The sequence below is a fragment of the Pan troglodytes genome, chromosome 6 (assembly GCF_028858775.2).
Source record: "Pan troglodytes isolate AG18354 chromosome 6, NHGRI_mPanTro3-v2.0_pri, whole genome shotgun sequence".
Lineage (NCBI taxonomy): Eukaryota > Metazoa > Chordata > Mammalia > Primates > Hominidae > Pan > Pan troglodytes.
Genome location: NC_072404.2, coordinates 157,993,630 through 158,014,130, shown reverse-complemented (window position 1 = coordinate 158,014,130; position 20,501 = coordinate 157,993,630). Strand labels below are relative to the sequence as shown.

The 20,501-nt window shown below is 39.6% G+C and overlaps 2 gene segments (V, D, J or C); both read right to left on the bottom strand.

Moving 5' to 3' along the window:
* Positions 1–2,260: 2,260 nt before the first annotated feature.
* On the bottom strand, positions 2,261–2,996 carry LOC104007429 (probable non-functional T cell receptor beta variable 23-1). The segment is given in 2 exon segments: positions 2,261–2,662; positions 2,776–2,996. Coding segments are annotated over 2 exon segments (504 nt in total).
* A 9,210-nt stretch (positions 2,997–12,206) lies between these two features.
* Positions 12,207–13,941, bottom strand: LOC134810636 (T cell receptor beta variable 20-1-like). The segment is given in 2 exon segments: positions 12,207–12,631; positions 12,970–13,941. Coding segments are annotated over 2 exon segments (522 nt in total).
* Positions 13,942–20,501: the final 6,560 nt, after the last annotated feature.

Genomic DNA, 20,501 nt, shown 5'->3' with positions numbered 1-20,501 from the left:
ATTATACTTACCATGATTGTGTTCTAGTCCTGGAAACATGGTACAAATTCTATCATCTATCTTTCTACATACTGTCTGCATTATCAATTATATTCATCATTATCCATATCATCATCATGATTATCATGTATATTTTATTCCTGAGGAGCATTATTGGAATAGAAAACTACAGGGACATAGTATGATAGTATATACTCTCTTGCATGAAAGAGTAAGGCTTTATGCTAAGAAACCATGTAATCAGAAATAGTATTCCTAAAATGGAATCACAAAATTATCTCCACACTATGTTTTAAAATAATCTCTACAGTACTATGTGTTACTAATTCTGAGACACCTCAGATCCCAATATTGGTAATATATACATTATTCTTATTGATAGAATTTAGACAGTTCTACTGTATTTAAGATCCTCATTGTAGTCAGTGTTAAATAGTGTCCTATTTCCTAGATAAAGGAGTAAATAATGAAAAAGTTTATGTCATTAAACACTCTTCCTATATTGCAACAGATTCAACAGTATGTTCCCATTTCGTGCCTCCAATATGGTAATTCTCCATCTGAATACTTGGATCCATTTTTAAATTAGTGAATTGTATTTTTGGAGCAATTTTAAGTCCACAGCAAAGTTGAGCAGAAACTACAGAATCCCAAGTATTCCCTGCTCTCACATGAACAACCTTCCCTACTACTGACACTCTGTGTTGTAGAACTGTAGACCTGATGAAGGTGGCCTATGGGAGAAACAAGAATGGAATTCAGAGGCTTGACCAGCAGGGCTGCAACCCCTCATTCCAAATCATGTGCTTAACTGCAAAACATTCCCTTTAATTAATCTTACCTCATAGGTATGTTTTCATTAACAAAATGTATCTCTTCTTAAAGTACACCTTGCAGAAATTTCACAGCTTTTCCAATACATGTAAATGAGTATATTTTACCTGGAAACAGACCAGCACTAACACTTGATTGGTTCACATGGTAAATGAGGCTGACGCTGTGAGCTCACATATGGTTGCTCCAAACCATATGCAATTTCTGGGGAAGGTATTTGTATGTAATATGCTGAGGTAGAGATGTCAATTGAAAAATGTAAAGACGAAATTGAATTAGGCTGACGTGAAATCTTGGCAGAAAATATTTTTATTGAGTACATTTATAATCTTGTTAAAATAAAATTTAGGAAAATATGTATAAGATCTGTATAATAAAAAATACAAAGCGATGCTGAGAGAAATTAACAAGACCTCAATAAAGAGATGTGGGAGACTTTCTGAGACGATGAAAATGTTTTGTATCTTGATTGTCATCATGGTTACATCATGGGTATAAAAATGTGTTAAAATTTGTTGAAGTGTACACTTAAAATGCGGGTGTGTTTTATTGCAGCAGTTGCATTTGTTTATTGCATACATATTCCATATATATCTTATGTCTCAATAGAGTTGCTTTAAAAATGTTCGTAATTGTTGGCCAGGCGTGGTGGCTCATGCCTGTAATCCCAGCACTCTGGGAGGCCGAGGCAGGCGGATTACGAGGTCAGGAGATCGAGACCATCCTGGCTAACACGGTGAAACCCCGTCTCCACTAAAAGAAATACAAAAAATTAGCTGGGCGTGGTGGCGGGCGCCTGTAGTCCCAGCTACTCGGGAGGCTGAGGCAGGAGAATGGCGTGAACTCAGGAGGCGGAACTTGCAGTGAGCCGAGATCACGCCACTGCACTCCAGCCTGGATGACAGAGCGAGACTCCGTCTCAAAAAAAATTAAAATAAATATAAATAAATAAAAATAAAAAGTTGTGATTGTAACATTCCATAGGGCAGGAATTGCTAGTGGTTCCCACTAGGCTTCTATGGCAGGGAGAGCTGTGAGAAGCAGTCAAAAAGCCCTTTAGAGTCTGTCTCTAGTTCAAGGAAATGTGCTGGGTCAGAAGATCAGGGTCTACCTGAAAGACACAATTGATCCGCTTGTCATTCTTATTTGTGCACCCACAACTTTACCAAGTGAAAAGCACAGAATCCCATTCTTTAAATAAAGATTGTTAGAAATCCATAAAGCTCATGTAGAAAGAGAGAGAGAAGGTAACCTAGCATATCTTACCTAATATGCTGAACACTGAGGAATCCAAGCTTTTTATGCCTTCTGGCCCCTTCCCTGGGGTTTTGTCCCCATCAGTTGTTTTAAATTACCCCCCTTTGTTTTTTGCTCACTTAGAGCTGTTATTTACAAGTTTTTCCTTCTGATTTATTGTCTTTCAAGTTGGGTTTCTGTTATGTAGTGCCTACCAACCTGCTACACACTTATTTCCTGAGCTGGGTCCATAATGAGTTTGTGTTCTAAGAAGGGCTAACATTCGGCACTGTGGCTTTGCTGCTGGCACAGAAATACAGTGCTGTGTCCCCTGACTCCGTGGACTGGATCTCCAAGGTACAGGATGAGTTTTTGGGGCATTGGGCTAAAAATCGCTCATTGATTATTTCTGCTTTCTGAATAAGTTCTTCATTCTGAAAGTAAATCAAAAACTTGAGCTCTTCTTCCAGCTTCTTACGATACCAGTAAACATAACTATGTCCTTTTATAGGAACACAATCCATCTTTGCTTTCTGTTCACTTGCTTTGACCAGAAGTCTAGGTCTCTGGGTGACCTTGGTGTCCGTGGAGCCTGTGGAGGAAGGAGAGAGCAGCTGTAGAAAAAGCGCAGGAGGGAGCTTGATACTGCAGCCACAGGAGAGAGTCTTGGAACTGAAATTCAACCAGTTCAGAACAGGGCCTTACCTGCTCCCCAGAAAGAAAGGGCCACACAGCAGAGAAGTCTGAGGCACATGGTTGGCTCAGAAAGAAATCGTAGTGGTAGCTTTTTCTGTAAGGCTTCTTCAGCTGCTCCCCTAGCCCCCGTCAGCAACCTGCTTGTGACGTGATCACTTTCCATAGCCTTCGTAGATGCTCTGTACATGGGACAGAGTCATTTCAATTTCAAAGAATGTAGGAGGGCAGGCTTTGTTTTAGCTGTTAAAAATAGTGTAAGTTTCAGCCTGCTTTTAGTTTTTTTTTCTGTGACTCACTGTTTTGCTATTTTTTTAAGTAAAATCACTCATACATTTATTTACTTAAAAAATTATTATACTTTAAGTTCTGGGGTACATGTGCAGAATGTGCACTTTTGTTACATAGGTATACACATGCCATGGTGGTTTGCTGCACCTACCAACCCATCACCTACATTAGGTATTTCTCCTAATGCTATCCCTCCCCTAGCCCTCCATCCCCCGACAGGCCCCATGTGTGATGTTCCCCTCCCTGTGTCCATGTGTTTTCATTGTTCATCTCCCACTTATGAGGGAGAACATGCGGTGTTTGGTTTTCTGTTCTTGTGATAGATTGCTGAGAATGATGGTTTCCAGCTTCATCCATGTCCCTGCAAAGGACATGAACTCATCCTTTTTTATGGCTGCATAGTATTCCATGGAATATATGTGTCACATTTTCTTTATCCAGTCTATCATTGATGGGCATTTGGGCTGGTTCCAAGTCTTTGCTATTGTGAACAGTGGTGCAATAAACATGTATGAACATGTCTCTTTATAGCAGAATGATTTATAATCCCTTGGTTATATACCCAGTAATGGGATTGCTGGGTCAAATGGTATTTCTGGTTCTAGATCCTTGAGAAATCTCCACACTGTCTTCCACAATGGTTGAACTAATTTACACTCTATTTACTTTTTTAACTTGTCAATTTGCTTCTTCCCCTCCCTTCCATCTCAGGTAAGGAATCATACAACTCGGTCTTTACAAATAGTAGCTTTTGACACACTTATAAAATCACATAGCAGCTGCTTTACATTAAGTATTTATTTATTTATTTATTTACTTATTTATTTACTATTTTTGAGACGGATCTTGCTCTGTCTCCCAGGCTGGAGTGCAGTGGCATGATCTCAGCCCACTGCAGCCTTTGTCTCCCGGGTTCAAGCAGTCTCCTGCCTCAGCCTCCTGAGTAGCTGGGATTACAGGCCCCCACCACCGCACCTGGCAAATGTTTGTATTTTTAGTAGAGGCAGGCTTTCACCATGTCACTGGCTGGTCTTTAATTCCTGACCTCAAGTGATCTGCCCGCCTCAGCCTCCCAAACTGTTGGGATTACAGGCATGAGCCACTGTGCCTGGCTACATTAAGTAATGAAATGTTGAACTATACAGAACAATATTTATGACAAATATGCAATGCATATATAGAAGCAATAAAATGAATACCTTTGCCTGAACCAATCAGCTTAAGAGTTAGATTATTGCTGAAAATTTCTCAGTCCATGTTACTCTTTTAGATTTCCTCATTGTTTCTCCGTCATGCCCAGGTAGGTGTAATCTGAAGTTTAAATTTGTCATTCACTTGCTTTGCATTATAGTCTTTAGCATTTACACAAGAATCTGTAAATTATGTAGTATTTTTTGTGTGTCTTTGAAATGTATCTAAGAGGAATCAGCTAGTTTATATATTTTCTATAATGTTATTTTTTCATTCAACATTAGGTCTGTGATAATACGTTGACACACAATCTAGACAATTTACTTTCACTGCTATCTAGTATTACATTATATTCATTGGCTAGAATTTATTCATTCTTGAATTAATGCACACTAATTTTTCCCTGGGTGTTTGTGCTGCTACAAACAGTATTGTATTCTTGAACATGTCTCTGCTTTTCTAGGTGCAAGATTGTTGCCATACCTGGCAATGTAAAGACTGCGTCTTCAAGTCAACATGTCAACTTTACATAACATAACAAAATGCTTTCCAAAGTGATTAAGCCAAATAAATGACCCCACGAACAGCTCATGAGTGTGTTCAGATGTTCCACATCTAGGACTACACTTGCTATTTAATATACCTTTAATTTTGCCAGCCTAGTATATTAATATTATCTCATGGTGCAGTAGAGTTTTTGTTTGCTTCTTTCTGGTTGCTAAGGAGGTTGAATATATTTGATATATTATAGGCCACCAGTGTTGCCTGTAAACTGCCCTTTGTCCATATTTCTTTTTGGTTGATTAGCTATTATTTATTTGTAACAGTTCTTTCTAGACTCTGGATACCCAACCTTTGTCAGCTATGTGTGTTGCTAATATCTTTCCAATTTGTGATGTATGTCTTTATTCTGTTTGTGCTACTTTTTGTTGGATTTCTTTAGTAGAATGCATTATTCTTTTATTTGGGGTAAACATGTTTTTTAATTCTTTATTAAAAAAAATCTTCCATAGCCCAAGTTCATGAAGATATAATCCTTATTATTTACCAAAACTCCTAACATTTTGAATTTTGCATTTAAGCATTTAATTCACTTGTGATTTATTTTGACATATATTGTGAAGTAAGGTTTAAATTCATCTTTCCTTGTATGGATAACCACCTGTTCCAGAATAACTTGTATATTACATCATTCCTCCGTATATCTTCAATAACACCTCTATTATATATGAAATTCCTGTATATTCATGGGCCTATTTTTCATTTTCTGTTTTCCATTTGCCTATTTAATCAAGCTTCTTTCATTATCCTAAATGATAACATAATTTGATAATTGGTAGAGCAATTCACATCACTTTTTGTACTTCTTAAATATTGCTTATTTTTGTTCTTTTTCACTTAGTTGTAGATTATTTGCCAAATTTCATAAAGTAAATCTTTTGTAGTTTGATTACTGTGGTATTGAATATATAGATAATACTGCAGAAATTGAAATAATCTTACTATTGGATTCACTTTTTCATGATGATGTTGTATATCTTTACTTATTTCAAACTTTTTTTTTTTTGAGACGGAGTTTCGCTCTGTCGCCCAGCCGCCTGGAGTGCAATGGTGCAATCTCAGCTCACTGCAACCTCCGCCTCCCGGGTTCCAGCAATTCTCCTGCCTTAGCCTTCCGAGTAGCTGGGATTACAGGCATCCACCACCATGTCCAGCTAATTTTTTGTGTTTTTAGCAGAGACGGGGTTTCACCATGTTGGCCAGGCTGGTCTTGAACTCATGACCTCAGGTGATCCACCCACCTCGGCCTCCCAAAGTGCTGAGATTACAGGTGTGAGCCACCACGTCCGGCTTATTTCAAACTTTTAAAATAATCCCCTTAAATATTTATTTAGAGACAGAGGCTAGCTCTGTCACCCAGGCTGGAGTGCAGTGGCATGATCTCGGTTCACTGCAAGCTCCGCCTTCTGGGTTCAAGCCATTCTCCTGCCTCAGCTTCCGGACTAGCTGGGACTACAGGCGTGCGCCACCATGCCTGGCTAATTTTTTTGTACGTTTAGTAGAGATGAGTTTCACCCTATTGGCCAGGCTGGTCTTGAACTCCTGACCTCATGATCTGCCCGCCTCGGCCTCCCAAAGTGCTGAGATTACAGGCGTGAGCCACTGAGCGCGGCCCTGATTCCCCTAAAATTTTAATAGTTTTCTGCATGATAGTCTTGCTAATCTAATAGATTTGTTCTTAGGTGTTTATTTTCTATTTTATATCATTATTTGTAAATTGTCTCTCGTTAAAAAACATAACTGCTTGTAGTATGTGAAAATAAAATAATGTTTTATATTTATGTTAAATTCAGTAAACTTACTACATTTTGTTATTGATAATGCATTGCTTCTTTAGACCCTTTCGAATCTCTATAAATAAACTTGTCGTGCGCCAATACTTATTTTTCTTTCCTTTCTCATTTTCAACTTTTTCCCCTTGTTTCACTGGTTGCAAATTCAGCACAATGTTGAATAGAAATCACGGTATTATTCATTTATATATTTATCAATTGTGTAGAAATCACACAACTACAGGTGCCAGGTATGGGTAAACGCTAAGGGAATTACAAAATGTTAAGATTACATCCTGCCATTTTAAAGACCAATTTGGCCTCCCAGGATATCTGCAATTTTTTTGGTCAGTCAGTACCTAAACATCTCATCTGAAATATCCGGTGAAGCTGTGAGTCCCCACTTGATGAGCGGCAGATATTTTATAGAAAGATCCACATCACCCTCTAGCGGTCAAAGGAGCGAATTCATCCAATGCCCGCTGAGCTCTGCCTCGGCCTGCCTGAGTGGGGAGTGGCCCGCCCGGCAGCGAGGCAGCAAAAAGGCATTCCAGGTATCAGAGCGAAATTAAGAAAAAAGCAGCACTTGATGTGCTACCTGCCACATACTCCACAGCATTGTTACTAGCAATTACTTACACAATTATTCAGCCATTAGTCTAATGCCGATGGTGGTTTATCAGTGCATTTTGCCTCCCTCAACCTTTTATAGTCCCCCAAGGCAGGTGTGCTCCCTAAACCGCTATCCTATGTTATCTGATCTTTTCATCGTAAACTCTATATCAAGGGGTTGGAGGCACTTTCGTTCTTCCAGTGATGCTAAATGTCCCAAAGGTGTATTTCTTATCCAGATCCATTTTCTGAGTCCATGACTTGTACATCCAACTGCTCTCTGCATATTCCTGGTTAGATTACTGTCCCTAAGGCACTCCCAATCTCAGAGTAAATCTTGATCTTCTTCCCACTTGGTCCTTCTTATTTGTCTGTGTGTAGCAGTCTCTCTTAATCACCACCCCCCACCCCCTGCATATTGCTGCTCATGTCTAATCAATTGCCAAGTCCTTTGATTTACTTCCTTTTAAATGTCTCATTTTCCCCATATTTCTAACACCATCATCATTATCTGAGCTAAACTACTGCTTGCCTGAGCTAAGTTTTTCCTCCGCATCAACTCTGTTCACACTGCTGGAGGGTGGCAGCATAAGCCTCCCAACCCTCTGCCCAAAATATGCCACTTTGGCATAAGGATTATTTTGAGCTAGAGGCATTAAAGACAATAGCAAGTATAAGAGGAGTACTCTGACCCTTCCCCTTTTCTTCTTGAAAAATGGAATAAGCCTCCCATATAAAAGATGTTTTATGTATACCAGGAAAAAAGAATATTCTTAACATCCAAGATAGAATGGGGTGATATTGAGGCCAAGGAATCTGTAACAAAAAAAAAGCTTGTTAAACTAATCCTCACCTTCCTAGTCACTTTGCCATTCAACCAGCAACTCTAGCCTAAGCCCCTTTACTTTTTCACCTTTCCACAATGTATGACTCTTTGCCCAATTCAATATATGAATGTTCAACTCTAACTGCACATTCAGGTCTTCCTTTAATTATGGGGGCTTTCATGTGATGTAAAACTTGTATTAAATACATGTGTATGCTTTCCTTCCTGTTAATCTGTTCCATTCTCAGGACCAGCCGAAAAACTGCAAGAGGGTAGAGGTAACATTTTGCCTTCCCTGCATGGTCCATTATTTCTTCACTTTGTGACCAGGGTGATTAAATACACAGATACACACACAGCCACGAATCTGATTACTAAAGAAGTCAAATGTTGAAAACCTCAGTGTCTCCTATTAAGCTTTATGTTGGATTCTGTATCATTTACCTTGACCAGTAAGGTTCTGAGTGGCCTGGTGCCTTCCTGCCTTCTTCAATTTTGCCCTGTACTCAACCACCTCCTCCCCCTGCTCCTGTCACTCTGCTGACTTCTTTCCTGTCATTAAACACACTAATTTCTTTCCTGATTAAAACATTTTGCACTGGTTCTTTAATCTTTCTTAAATGCCCTTGAATTCATTATCCCTCGTCCCACTTAATTAACTCTAGCTCATCTTGATGTAAGGTATTTAGGAATAATATTTAAAATTTCTTCCTATACCTTTTATTAAAAGGAGGATAACCATTAAATATGCAATACCAGGGGCTTCAGACTCTCCAGGGAGTATTTCATCAATAATTACTTTCAAGAAATTAGACATAGTTCATTTTTTAGGATAAAAGAGTCTTAACTGGTTTTCAAAAATGGCACCAGATAGGAGATTACAGATAAAAGACACTCACATATTTATGGGTAGTTAAAATTGACTACTGGTCAGTTAATAGGAGTCACACTGCTTTCCACATTCCAGAATGGAAAAACAGCAGCAGAGGTATGAAGTTGTGAAGTAGCTTATCAAATATTCATCTTTGGACACCTGAGATGGTGCATGTACTATAGCAAATGGGTTGAGACTCTGGGAAACCAGTTCGAGAGATTATTTTTGACATTAAGAATGGGGATATCCAAGGATATAGAGGAATTAGATGACCCTAGCTCCCTTGAAACCTCTGAAATTCTTCCCATGGCTTCTCCATTACTGGGAAAAACAGTGCCTCCGTGTGTGTGTGTGTGTGTGTGTGTGTGTGTGTGTGTGTGTGTTGGGGAGGAGGATGTAAGAGTCTGTCTCTTACCTCACCCATCACTGCCTCTGAAAGGTGAACTTGATTTTAAATACAACAAAGCACAGAGAGTAGAATATAAAATCAGAACAGAAAGTTAAACACTTCAAAAAGAATTGCTCATCAAAAATTTATGTCATTCAAAATTTACAGGAAATGTGATAGGATTTTATTTTGTTGGTACTTGTCCAAGGAAGACAGAACACAAATACGGACTGAATGCTGTTCAACGCTGTTGTCTCCTTTCCTAAGGTAATATAGGTAGGCAGTAGGCTGTGTCCTTGACAGTCAGCTGGTTTGGGAATGGCAGGTCTGAACCCAGCAGCGTTCCATGCTAAATGTCACTGAAACACTACACTCCTCAGCTTAACGTAGTCGGAAATAGTGACTGCGTGAAATAGGAATGTAACCACTGTCTCCCTGTTTCATGCCAGAGCCTTAAAAGCTCTTGTCTTTTCCATGCCGTTAGTGAAGCAGTGGAATATTTTATAAGTATTTTACTAGCTCTGTTCTCCAGGCTGAAAACACTAACAGAGTAAAAGGCTACAATTAAAGTGGGCCCTGAGTTCAGTGGCAATGGCACAGTCTGAGGTGACTGAACCCAGGTGGGGTATTTAACCACCAGCAACACACGGTCATAGCGGAGACGAACAGCAGCAGCGTGTCCACTGCAGAATTGGCTCCCATCTTATTCCAGTCAGTTCCACCTTGGTCAGGGGCCAGGTGTCATCTCCACGCTTTCACGTTCACCCTTATTGTCTAAACCCCTGTTCTGTGTTGCAAAGGGGTTGACAAGCGTCCAGGTCTGTTGGGTGGTAGGTTGTCCGCTGTGATTAATTCAGCAGCCGATATCTATATGAGGATGGTAGCAGTTAAGCCACTGCTATTTCACTCCTGGTTTTGACTATAAAATGCCCTTGATCCTTTTCTTGTAAGAACGCCAATCTATTCATTTATTTGTTTTCTCTTCTTTTTGATGCTATATGCATACAATTTTATTTATCTTAACCTGTGGTTCATAACACACAGACATTGCTTGTCAATGAATATTTTTAAAAAACATAATAGGAACTTGTAAAACATCTCCTCCTCAACATTATGCAAGATAGACCTTGACAATATTTCAATGTATAGCTATGTAGTTCTCTCTCATTCTATCTCCTGCCATGCCCCAGCCTTATAAAAATCCTGAACTTGGGTCATTATTATTCCCTGCCAGTAGTGTGTTGGTAAAGGGTAAAGGGTTGACAACTAAGTCTGGAGGAAAATAAAGCAAACTGTAATTTGCTGTGTTTGCTAATTTCTGTAGTGTAAATACCCTCACTATGGCCAGTTTCAAGCTAACAAAATGATGTCACTAAAACTGGAGTTGGGAAAAATGTATACAGTCAGCTCCCATGAGCTGATAAAGTAGGCTCCAGCATACAACTCATCTTTGCTTTCCTTTCAATATAATTTGTTCTAATATGTTTTAGTCCTGAAAATTATTTTCTTGACTTGTTTTTAGCTTTATGAAAAGCACATTATGCTTTGCATAATCTCATTAGACTTAGTTTTTACATTTGCTATTATATTGCTAAGATTCACCTATAACCTTGCTCTTCACTATAGTTCATTCATTTTGACTCATATGAATATGTCACAGTTTATTCGTTCACTCTTCTCAGTGCATATGTGGCTTGGGGCCATGTTTTTCTACTGTTTGGTGCTGTTAAGAACACTTTTGTATTTATGTCTTCTGATATGTGTATGCAAGAGCTTCTCCTGATGTAAACCTAGGAGTGGAATTGCTGAGTCATGGGATATAGGAATCTTCAACTACGAGATAATGCTGAACTGTTTCCAAATGGTTGGTAGTACTTATGCTCCCATCAGTAATTTATAAGTAATCCTATGAATCCATACCCTCGCTAACATTTTATATTTCTAAACTTTTTATATTTTGCTAATCAAGTGGATATAAAACTATGTATCATTGTGTCTTGCTTCATATTATCCTGATCATCAATGAAGTGAAATATCTCTATGTGTTTATTAGTCATATATGTTTATTCTATTAAATGTATGGTCGTATGTTTTGCTCATTTTCTGTTGGTTCATACAGATTTGTGGTCAATATAAATGTTTGGTTTCTCCTAGGAAAGGATTTTCACTGTTCCACTTACTGTCTTCTAACTACTGGCAGAACTTTCCAACTCTGTAGACAAGCCATGTTGTCTGAGGTCTTCCTTCTAGGTACCTCTGCCCCCTCTTCCCCTTGACACCTTTCCCAGGAGCCAGCTCACCAGCACCTTCCCTAGCGATACATTCCGTATGGTGTGTACCTAGGCGTAGAGGGTGCTCCCCTCCCTTTGTACCGAGTCTTACTCTGTTCATTCATCAACCGAAACACCATGGAGAACATGATGGCGTTCAACATTTACAGGAAATGTGATAGGATTTTATTTTGGTGGCCTTGTCTAAGGAGGACAGAACACAAATTTGGAGTGAATGCTATTCAATGCTGTTGCTATCCTCCCCTAAGGTAACGTATTCATGCATAACTCTCTACTTGGCTGCCTCTTGGTTATCTTTGTCTTGAGAGCCCAGCATGATGACAAGAAAGCCAGTTGCTGAAGTTTATTATAGGAAATACACAGTGATTATACAACTGTCTTCATATCTACCTCTAGGATTATGTGTAGATCTATTCAAGAATACATGACTAATGTGGCAGAGTCAGGGCAAAATTCCAGGTTTTATAATTTTCAGGGAACTTTCCATGTCCGCCGACCACTTTAGGCCCAACTCTATTGCCATTTCGTGGGTCTCAAACACTACACCTCCTCCATACTCCACACTCACAGTGCTTCTTTTCTTTTTCTCCCCCTCCCCCCGCCCCACCCCCTGCACACACACTCCCAGATGTCTCAGTCAGGAAAGCTGTGGTTTTCCATTCTCCACGCTTCCCCTCTCAGCACTCAGGGGGCCCGCTGGGGCGGAGGGCAGCTGCAGGGGTTCTTGCCGCAGTCTCTGATCCCCTCCTGGCGCTGTGTCTCTAGCACTGCAGATGTAGAAGCTGCTGTCTTCAGGATGGGCACTGGTCACTGTCAGAGTGGACAAGGTCAGGCTTGCATGGTTGATGAGAAACTTGTCCTTCTCGACGCCTTGCTCGTATGTGGCCTTGGAGCCCTCATTGGAAGTTGCCATCAGCATGAGGCTCTGTTTCGGGAACTGACGATACCAAAACATAGTTGTGGCCTGAAAGTCCAGGCAACGGCACTCGATCTTCACAGAGGTTCCACTCTTACAGATAACCCTGCTCGGATGTTGAGAGACGACAGCACCAAGCCCGGAGCCTGCTGAGACAGAAGCCAGAGAGAGAGGAGTGCCCAGTGGGAGCCGAGTCAGACAGGATGCCAGGCAGAGCTGAGCCTCACTCCCTCCCTGTGCTCCCAGCTCCTGGAGAGTCCTGTTTGTTTTGTGCAATCTTCCCGTCATCTCCCTAGGGCCATAATCCCCCATCTCCTCTGACCGGCGGCTTTCACCTTACCCTTTACACCTCTAGAGAGCAGGGCCTCTCCCTCTCCCTTCGATGAGCATAAACAATCCACATTGCAACCCTGCTGGCCACCACTTGACCATGCCAACACACGCACATGCCCACCCAAGCTCCCAGGTAGAAGGAGGCTTATACCTGTCCCCAGAAGCAGCAGAAGCAGCAGAAGCAGCAGCATCTTCCGTGATGGCCTCACACCACCTTCTCTGGGTAGAGTTGTGACCACTGCCTCCATTCACCAGCGAGGAGGGATGACTGATCACAGAATCCCAAGGATGCCCTAGTCTGCCCCCTGGTGGTAATCTTTGCCCGTGACTGATGTTACGTCCATCTCTGCCTGTCAAAAAACCGTACAGGTCGGGTGAGGTGGCTCACGCCTGTAATTCCAGAACTCTGGGAGTCCGAGGCGGGTGGATCACAAGGTTAGGAGTTCAAGACCAATCTGGCCAACATGGTGAAAACCCATCTCTACTAAAAACACAAAAATTAGCCAGGCGTGGTGGTGGGCACCTGTAATCCCAGCTACTCAGGAGGCTGAGGCAGAGAATTGCTTGAACCCAGGAGGCGGAGGTTGCAATGAGCTGAAATCATGCCACTGCACTCCAGCCTGGGTGACAGAGTGAGACTCCATCTCAAAAGAAAACAAAAAACCCATACATTGCCTAAAGTGGCCTAAAGACTTCCCAATTCAGCTTCCAAATTTATTAAAGATACACTGAGACATAAAGCATTGTAATGACTTAAGTGAGTTTCCTATAAGGAAAGGAGTGTAGGTTTGGGTAATGAATGGCATTGGAGTCTGTTTGCTGCTTCTGTTTCATATCCTCAAAGTAATGACACCAAGACAACTCATGGTTGTTAATCACTAGACCTACAGGTTGGCACTACCATAAATATTGATAAAGCACAGGCCAGTGCCTCGGCTGGAAGTCCAATGTTTCTTCATAATCATGTTGAAGCCACTTCATCATTTTCTAAATGAGATAGTTACCTCATGAGTATCTCATGACAATTTCCCTCATATATAAAGGGACTTAATTCTAAACATTCTAATAATATTTCTCAATTTAGCTTGTATGTTTCTGTGTTAATCACTGTTGAGGTTGTGAGAATAATTAGTTAAATTTATTCTATTGTAATGGAGGTCATACTAAGTACCGGACAGTGAAAATAGTTTCTAGGAGGCATAAGAAATTCTTTGATTTGAACAGGCTGGGATACTTGTTTTAATGGATCGATGTTGGAAATGTGTAGCAATTACAAGGAGCTGGAAAGTTTTTTTGAAAGCCCTATGTTTTCATTTTTATAACAGCCTCCCAATTGTGCTTTCATTTAATATTTAGTTCTGCTTCTCTGGCACAGATAGCTAGAAAAGATAAGATTAAGACTTCGCCCATCATATTATGTTTGTGCAATGGTGAAATCGTTTTATAACAAATATAGCTATTGCATTATGTTAATATTGACATATCTATTAAAGGGCATCTGTATGCTCCTGTGGCTGCATTTTTTATTTCCTGGGTATGTTGGGCCTCATGAAAATGAGGCCACTTCATACTGTAACTTTACTTTTTCTGCAAAGAATAAGTAGGGACAGCTTGCTATGGGTGACCTCTGGTCCAATATTATGATATGTCTGGGAGGGAGTGGCTGGAAGACCTTCAGATCAGAAGAAAATCTTCCTATTTATTTTGAGAAACACTAATTGTCAGGTACAGATGGTCTCATGATGGTTCAATGACTTTTCAACTTTACAATGGTGCAAAAGCAATATGCATTTCAGTGTGCTCCTTGACTTATGATGGGGTTATGTACAGATAAGCTGGATATTGTAAGTTGAATTATGATGTTTTCAATTTGTGCTGGATTTATCAGGATATTACCCCACTGCAAGTCAAGGAGCATCTGGATATTCTTGTGGGGTTTTATCACCGTGTCAACTTAGCTAAGCAAGGAATATGTTTCAGATAACTTTTTTCCTAGTAAGGTTCCGGGTTAGAGTTGATCATGGGGTAAGAAATGCAGGAAGTTTGTAAGGGGAAAGTAAAACAGCTGCTACTGAGTTCTGAAGTCATTACTGGCTCCAGGCAGTGAGAAGTAGCATCAAAAGTGCCAGTGAGTTCCAATTTATGCTGACTTTCCCCTGCTTCACATCCAGCTCTTTATACCGACTGCCAGCCCTGCTGACCAGGAGGGACTGCAGTCCCACCACCAAATTTTCTGAGAACTCACAGGGATATTGGCCCATAGAGTCTGCCATCTTCAATAGATTCCTACACCAGCCCCTTCAGGGTTCCAAGTAGTGCATGGATATACCAGCTTAATGCAAAACTTAATGCAAAGTCCAGTTCATCCACCTTCACCAGAGCTGGTTAGAGTTGTTTTTTCTGACCCTTTTCAAACTTTCACTTATCCATCTTCTCCCCAAATTGTGTCAGGCCTCATTCCTATAATATATTCTTTTGTTCCTTAATGCTCATGGTGGTTTTTCTTCCCTGACACTTCCATTTGTGTTATGGGTTTGCCATAGTCAAAACCATACATTGTCAATAGCTAGTATGTGCTATGACTTTTCATTTTCTGAGACTACTTCAATGCCATCTCTTAAAATTAGTCAATGTGACCAGTTTTCTTCGTGTCTGGGGGACTTCAGTATCCATGAGAACTGTTGGAAAAAGAGATAGAAGTTAGAGTCAGAGGCCTGGCACCAAAGGGCTGTGGCACAAGAAATCCTTGGTGTTGAGATCTGATAGCCCATAATAGGGCTCTACGTCTTTGCCTGGGATAAATCTACTACTAGGAATCAAAGGCCATGCAGCAGAGAAGCATGCTTAATAGGGCAGACACAGAATATGATGGATCCTCTTTCTGCTCTGAGTTGGTATACTAAAGTTTTGTGCAAAAACAATGACGATTAAAGATGATGGTTAACACATAGGTAGGTAATTGTAATTAAGTATTGGTAAAATAAAACAATACTTCTAGTTATGATAGATCTAACATTCTGACTATCCAAAATATTGGAAATCATGAAGGGGAACCATAGGTGTTAATTGTTCTAAAGTTCACATAGGCTTCAGGAGAATGGTAAAGATAAGACTAATCTCAGATTTTCTTAATATAATTATATAATAAAATGTTACAGTTAACCATCAAAAAATAAAAATGAATTGCGGACTTCTGAAAGGCAAAATAATGAAATGAGAAAAATAGTCAACAAAAATAAGGTCATGCATAAGGGAAGAAGAAACCAAAATGTGAGAAAAATTAATGTACAAAACCAAGCAAGAAACATAACTCAAAACCCAGGAAATCACCTTCTATAGAAAACTATACAGAAATACATTTAAGACAATAGACTGAGGATTCTAGTTCTATAAATCATGGGCTGAAAAAATACACATTGCTTATGAAATACCCACCTGAAGAATAAAAACAACAAAAAGGCTGCATGTAGAAAGGTTGAAAAAGAAATACTAGACAAATACAATCTTAAAAACATGAAATAGTTTTATTGATGTCATCCCAAAAGGACTTCAATGCAAAAAGAGCAGCAGGGAAAAAATAAGAGTACCAAGTAATGACACAAATTCAAATGGCTGTGGTGTGGTATTTGGTCTTCAAAGACACCAGCCTGATGAAACACACTGGCCAGTGGTCACCTTCCCAGGGGTGCCCTTCTCTTGAATCCGAGCTGGCTGGATTGTGGTGGAGGTGTCACTGAATATTTCTCAGGCTGGGCTGTAAGGAGCCTAGTTGACCACATCTGGGTCTCTTGAATGCTCACAGTTAGGGTGGTCAAAGACCATGCCAAAACTTTAGCTGCCTAGAGGCCACCATGCTGTGAGACAGCTCATCTAATCACATCAAAAGGCTGTGTACAGAGAGAAATGCTCAGCGGGTCCACAGCTACTGCAGCCATCCCAGGTAACAAACCAACAGGGGCACAAAAAAGCCACCTTGGATATTCAGCCTAGTTGAGTCTTCAGATATCTTCAGCCTCAGTGACTATCTGACAGTGACCATGTGAGCAGCCCTAAGTGAGAACTGTCCAGCTGAGCCCTTCTACAGAATCACAAGAGATAATAATATGTTGTTCTTTTAAATCACTAACTTTTGGAGTGGTTTGTCACACAGCAATAGATCATTGGTCAAGATAATATATTTGCCATTTTAAGTTTTCTAAGTGAGGTATAAAATACATAGACTGCACAAATCTTAAGTGTTCAGCCCAATGAATTTTTGAAATGAATATACTCATGTAATCATCACCCAGATCAAGATATAGAATTTAGAATTCCAAAAGCCTTCCTCATGTCTCCCTCAGAATAAATACATAATGCTACCAAATTTAATCACTATTCTGACTACATACTGTATTATTTTGTGTCTACTATATTTTATTCAATGTTATATTTGAAATATCTGTGTTGGAAATTACATTTGATTTTTTTGTGCTATATTCTATTCTGTTACATAAATGTAACACAATCATTTCTCCATTGCATTGTCAGATGTTGAATATTTTCCAATTTGGAGCCATTGGGAATAAAGCTGCTATTGTGGTAGTACCTTTTTCTCACACGTTAAATATCCCTTTCTGCTTCCTAAGAATTCTGGACTATTTCTTCAATTTTTATACAGTTGACAAATTGGTTTTCTGACTTGTCTAATTTACTGTTTGTTATGTTCAATGTGATTTTAAATAGAGCAATTATGTTTATTATGTTAAAGAAATACAGTTCTAGATTAAAATTTTATATAAATTATCTTCCTGTTTAATAGATGCGATGGCCTCTCAAAACTTGCTAAGAAAACATTCAGTGATATTTTACATTTTAAAAATGTCCTGTCTTTCACTTCAGATGATATCTCTCTTACAACCTGGTTGTGGGAATGGAGATTATGATGAAACTTCATAGCTACAGTGTTCTTTTCAGTATTAAGATTACCCTGAAAGAAGCAAATGGTTAATAGTTTTACAGTAGAATTTTTGAAGTCTATTTAAGCTCTTATGCCCTGCTTTAATAAATTCCTCAACTGAAAGAAAGGAATTTGTGTCCATTCTAGTCACGGACAAGAAAAACAAGGAAAAGCAAGATTGTCTATCTCTTACTGTCTTCCCTTTCATTTTCTTCCTCTCATTGGACAGACGGGCTTTCCCAATCCCATCACCTCTGGAGAATGGCTAGTATACAGGGCATAGATAGCACTATGGGACTGTGTCTTTCCCACCGCCATGAAGGTCCCTGGCTCCATCCTCTGGCTCAGAGAATGACTGATGTGGAGGCATCTGTGAATATGGTCTGAACATTCAAAGTGAAGTAGCTTAGAGCCATCTCATTTCCAGTGTTTTACTTACTACCGTCAGAAAACATTAGTTTCAATGACTGGTTGTAGTTCTCATGATACCATGTTTTAATGTTCTTTAGATCCTATTCAGGGAGAACTGTCTTTTCCATCTCTATGTTTTAGTATTTTGGTTTCTGTGGGACTCTGTGTGAGTCAAACTCCCATAGGCTATGTAGAAGAAGAAATCCAAAGCTAAACACAGAATCCAGGAAATAATTCGAAGAAAATTCGTGGAGCCAAGGCTTGTGTATTCTGGACAGGGACTCATATTTTTCTAAAAATTTCTTATCCCTGGAAAAAGAGGACAATACAGCAGGACAGACTAAGGTTATTTGATGCTTCTGACAATATTTTACAAAAATTTTCAACCAGCAGTTTTAGTTGTATTTGAAGAATAACATAGAAACATCAATTTCCAGAAATGTAATTATATGATCAAATAGATATTTGTAAGTCAACATAAGAAATAACACCACTTACACCACTTACCTTCTAATTCAAGGCATAGGTGGCAGAGCATAAAGAGAGAAAGCATAGAAGACAAGATCACCTGGGAAGTTTTACTCACACCTATGTGCTTAACTATCACTCAAACATTTCTCTCAAGCCCGACCCTCCCTTCTAAGTGCCAGACCTGCACTTACGGAGCCTCTTGGATGTTTCTACACAGATATCCAATGAAGGACCACTAGAACAAGAAACTCAGTTTTGTTCAATAACTTGACTCCATTCATTTGTCCAAATTTTCTTCCATTGCCATATTCCGGTGGAGGAGGGAGTGTTGATAATTTTTTTCCTGGTATTATCTCATCACTCTTTCCTTTCATAGTTCCCTTAGCCTGCCTCCCTCTTTTGGTGCTTGCCCATCTGGTGAAATCCTGCTTGCCCATCTGGTGAAATTTGAATCATAACTTTCATCTCAAAATTTGCTTTCTGTTTGACGCCCTTCCTGATGTCACCAGACAGAATTGGCTGTGTTACTTCCTATACTACACTAATGTCTCTCATTAAAGCACACGTCATATGAAATTGTGATTACAGGGTTTGTCTTCTACATCTCTCTTTCCACAGGCTTTTTTATCTTCCCGAAAAAAGGGAAAATTTTCTATTCATTCATTCATTTCTATTCATTCGTTCATCTATTCATCTAGCATTCAGTAAAATAGAAAAAAGGTTGGGGTTGTAAGATTAACTTTTCCTTCTTCTCTGTGTCTCTATGACTCTATATGTATATATCTTATATACAACATATAACATATATATAACATATCTGTATCTATATCATATATAAACATATCTATATCTATATCATATATGACAGGAAACTTCACTCAGCCACTAAGTGGTTATACAAAAACTTTTATATAGTTTTTTAAAATAACTATATAAAACTATAAAACAGCCAGGCACGGTGACTCATGCCTGTAATCCCAGCACTTTGGGAGGCCGAGGTGGGTGGATCACCTGAGGTCAGGAGGTCAAGACCATCCTGGCCAACATGGTGAAATCCTGCCTCTACTAAAATACAAAAATTAGCCAGGTGTGGTGGTATGCACCTGTAATTCCAGCTACTTTGGAGGCTGAGGCAGGAAAATTGCTTGAACCTGGGAGGCAGAGATTGCAGTGAGCTGAGATCATGACACTGCACTGCAGCCTGGGCAACAGAGTGAGACTCCATCTCTAAAAAGTAAATAAATAAAACTACAAAACTATAGTTTAAAAAATGATATATATATAGTTATATATATATAAAACTATAGTTTAAAAAACTATATAAAACTATCATTTTAGTCTCATATAAAGTTTTAGTTATATATAAATGTATACATATATAGTTTTAGTTTTATATGCATAGTTTATATAGGGAGTTTTAGTTATATATAGCTTTTTAAACCTACTTAGTGGCTGAGTGGCATTTCCTGCCATCATAGAGTGCAGAGGAGCCCTGCCACCTGGTTGGGGAAGCAGGACTGGGCACATTTATGCACAGAGAGGTGACATCCGTGCTTCACTGTGTCTATACTACTGGCACAGAGATAGAAAGCTGTCGGGTTCTTTTGGGCCGATGTCACAGTGAGAGGAAAGGATTCCTTCTTCTCCCGAGAGACGCTGTACCCTTCAGCTATATCTCCTTTCTGAAAGTCATTTACTATCTGTGAGTAGTAGATCAATCTCAGCCCTTGCCCTGGGTCCTGTCGGTACCAGTACATGGCATCGTGGTTCAAATTCTGTTCACAATTCAGGGTCACATTCTGTCCTTCCTTTCTGAACAGGTACTTTGGGGACTGAGTGATTCCACCATCCACGGTGTCTGGAAA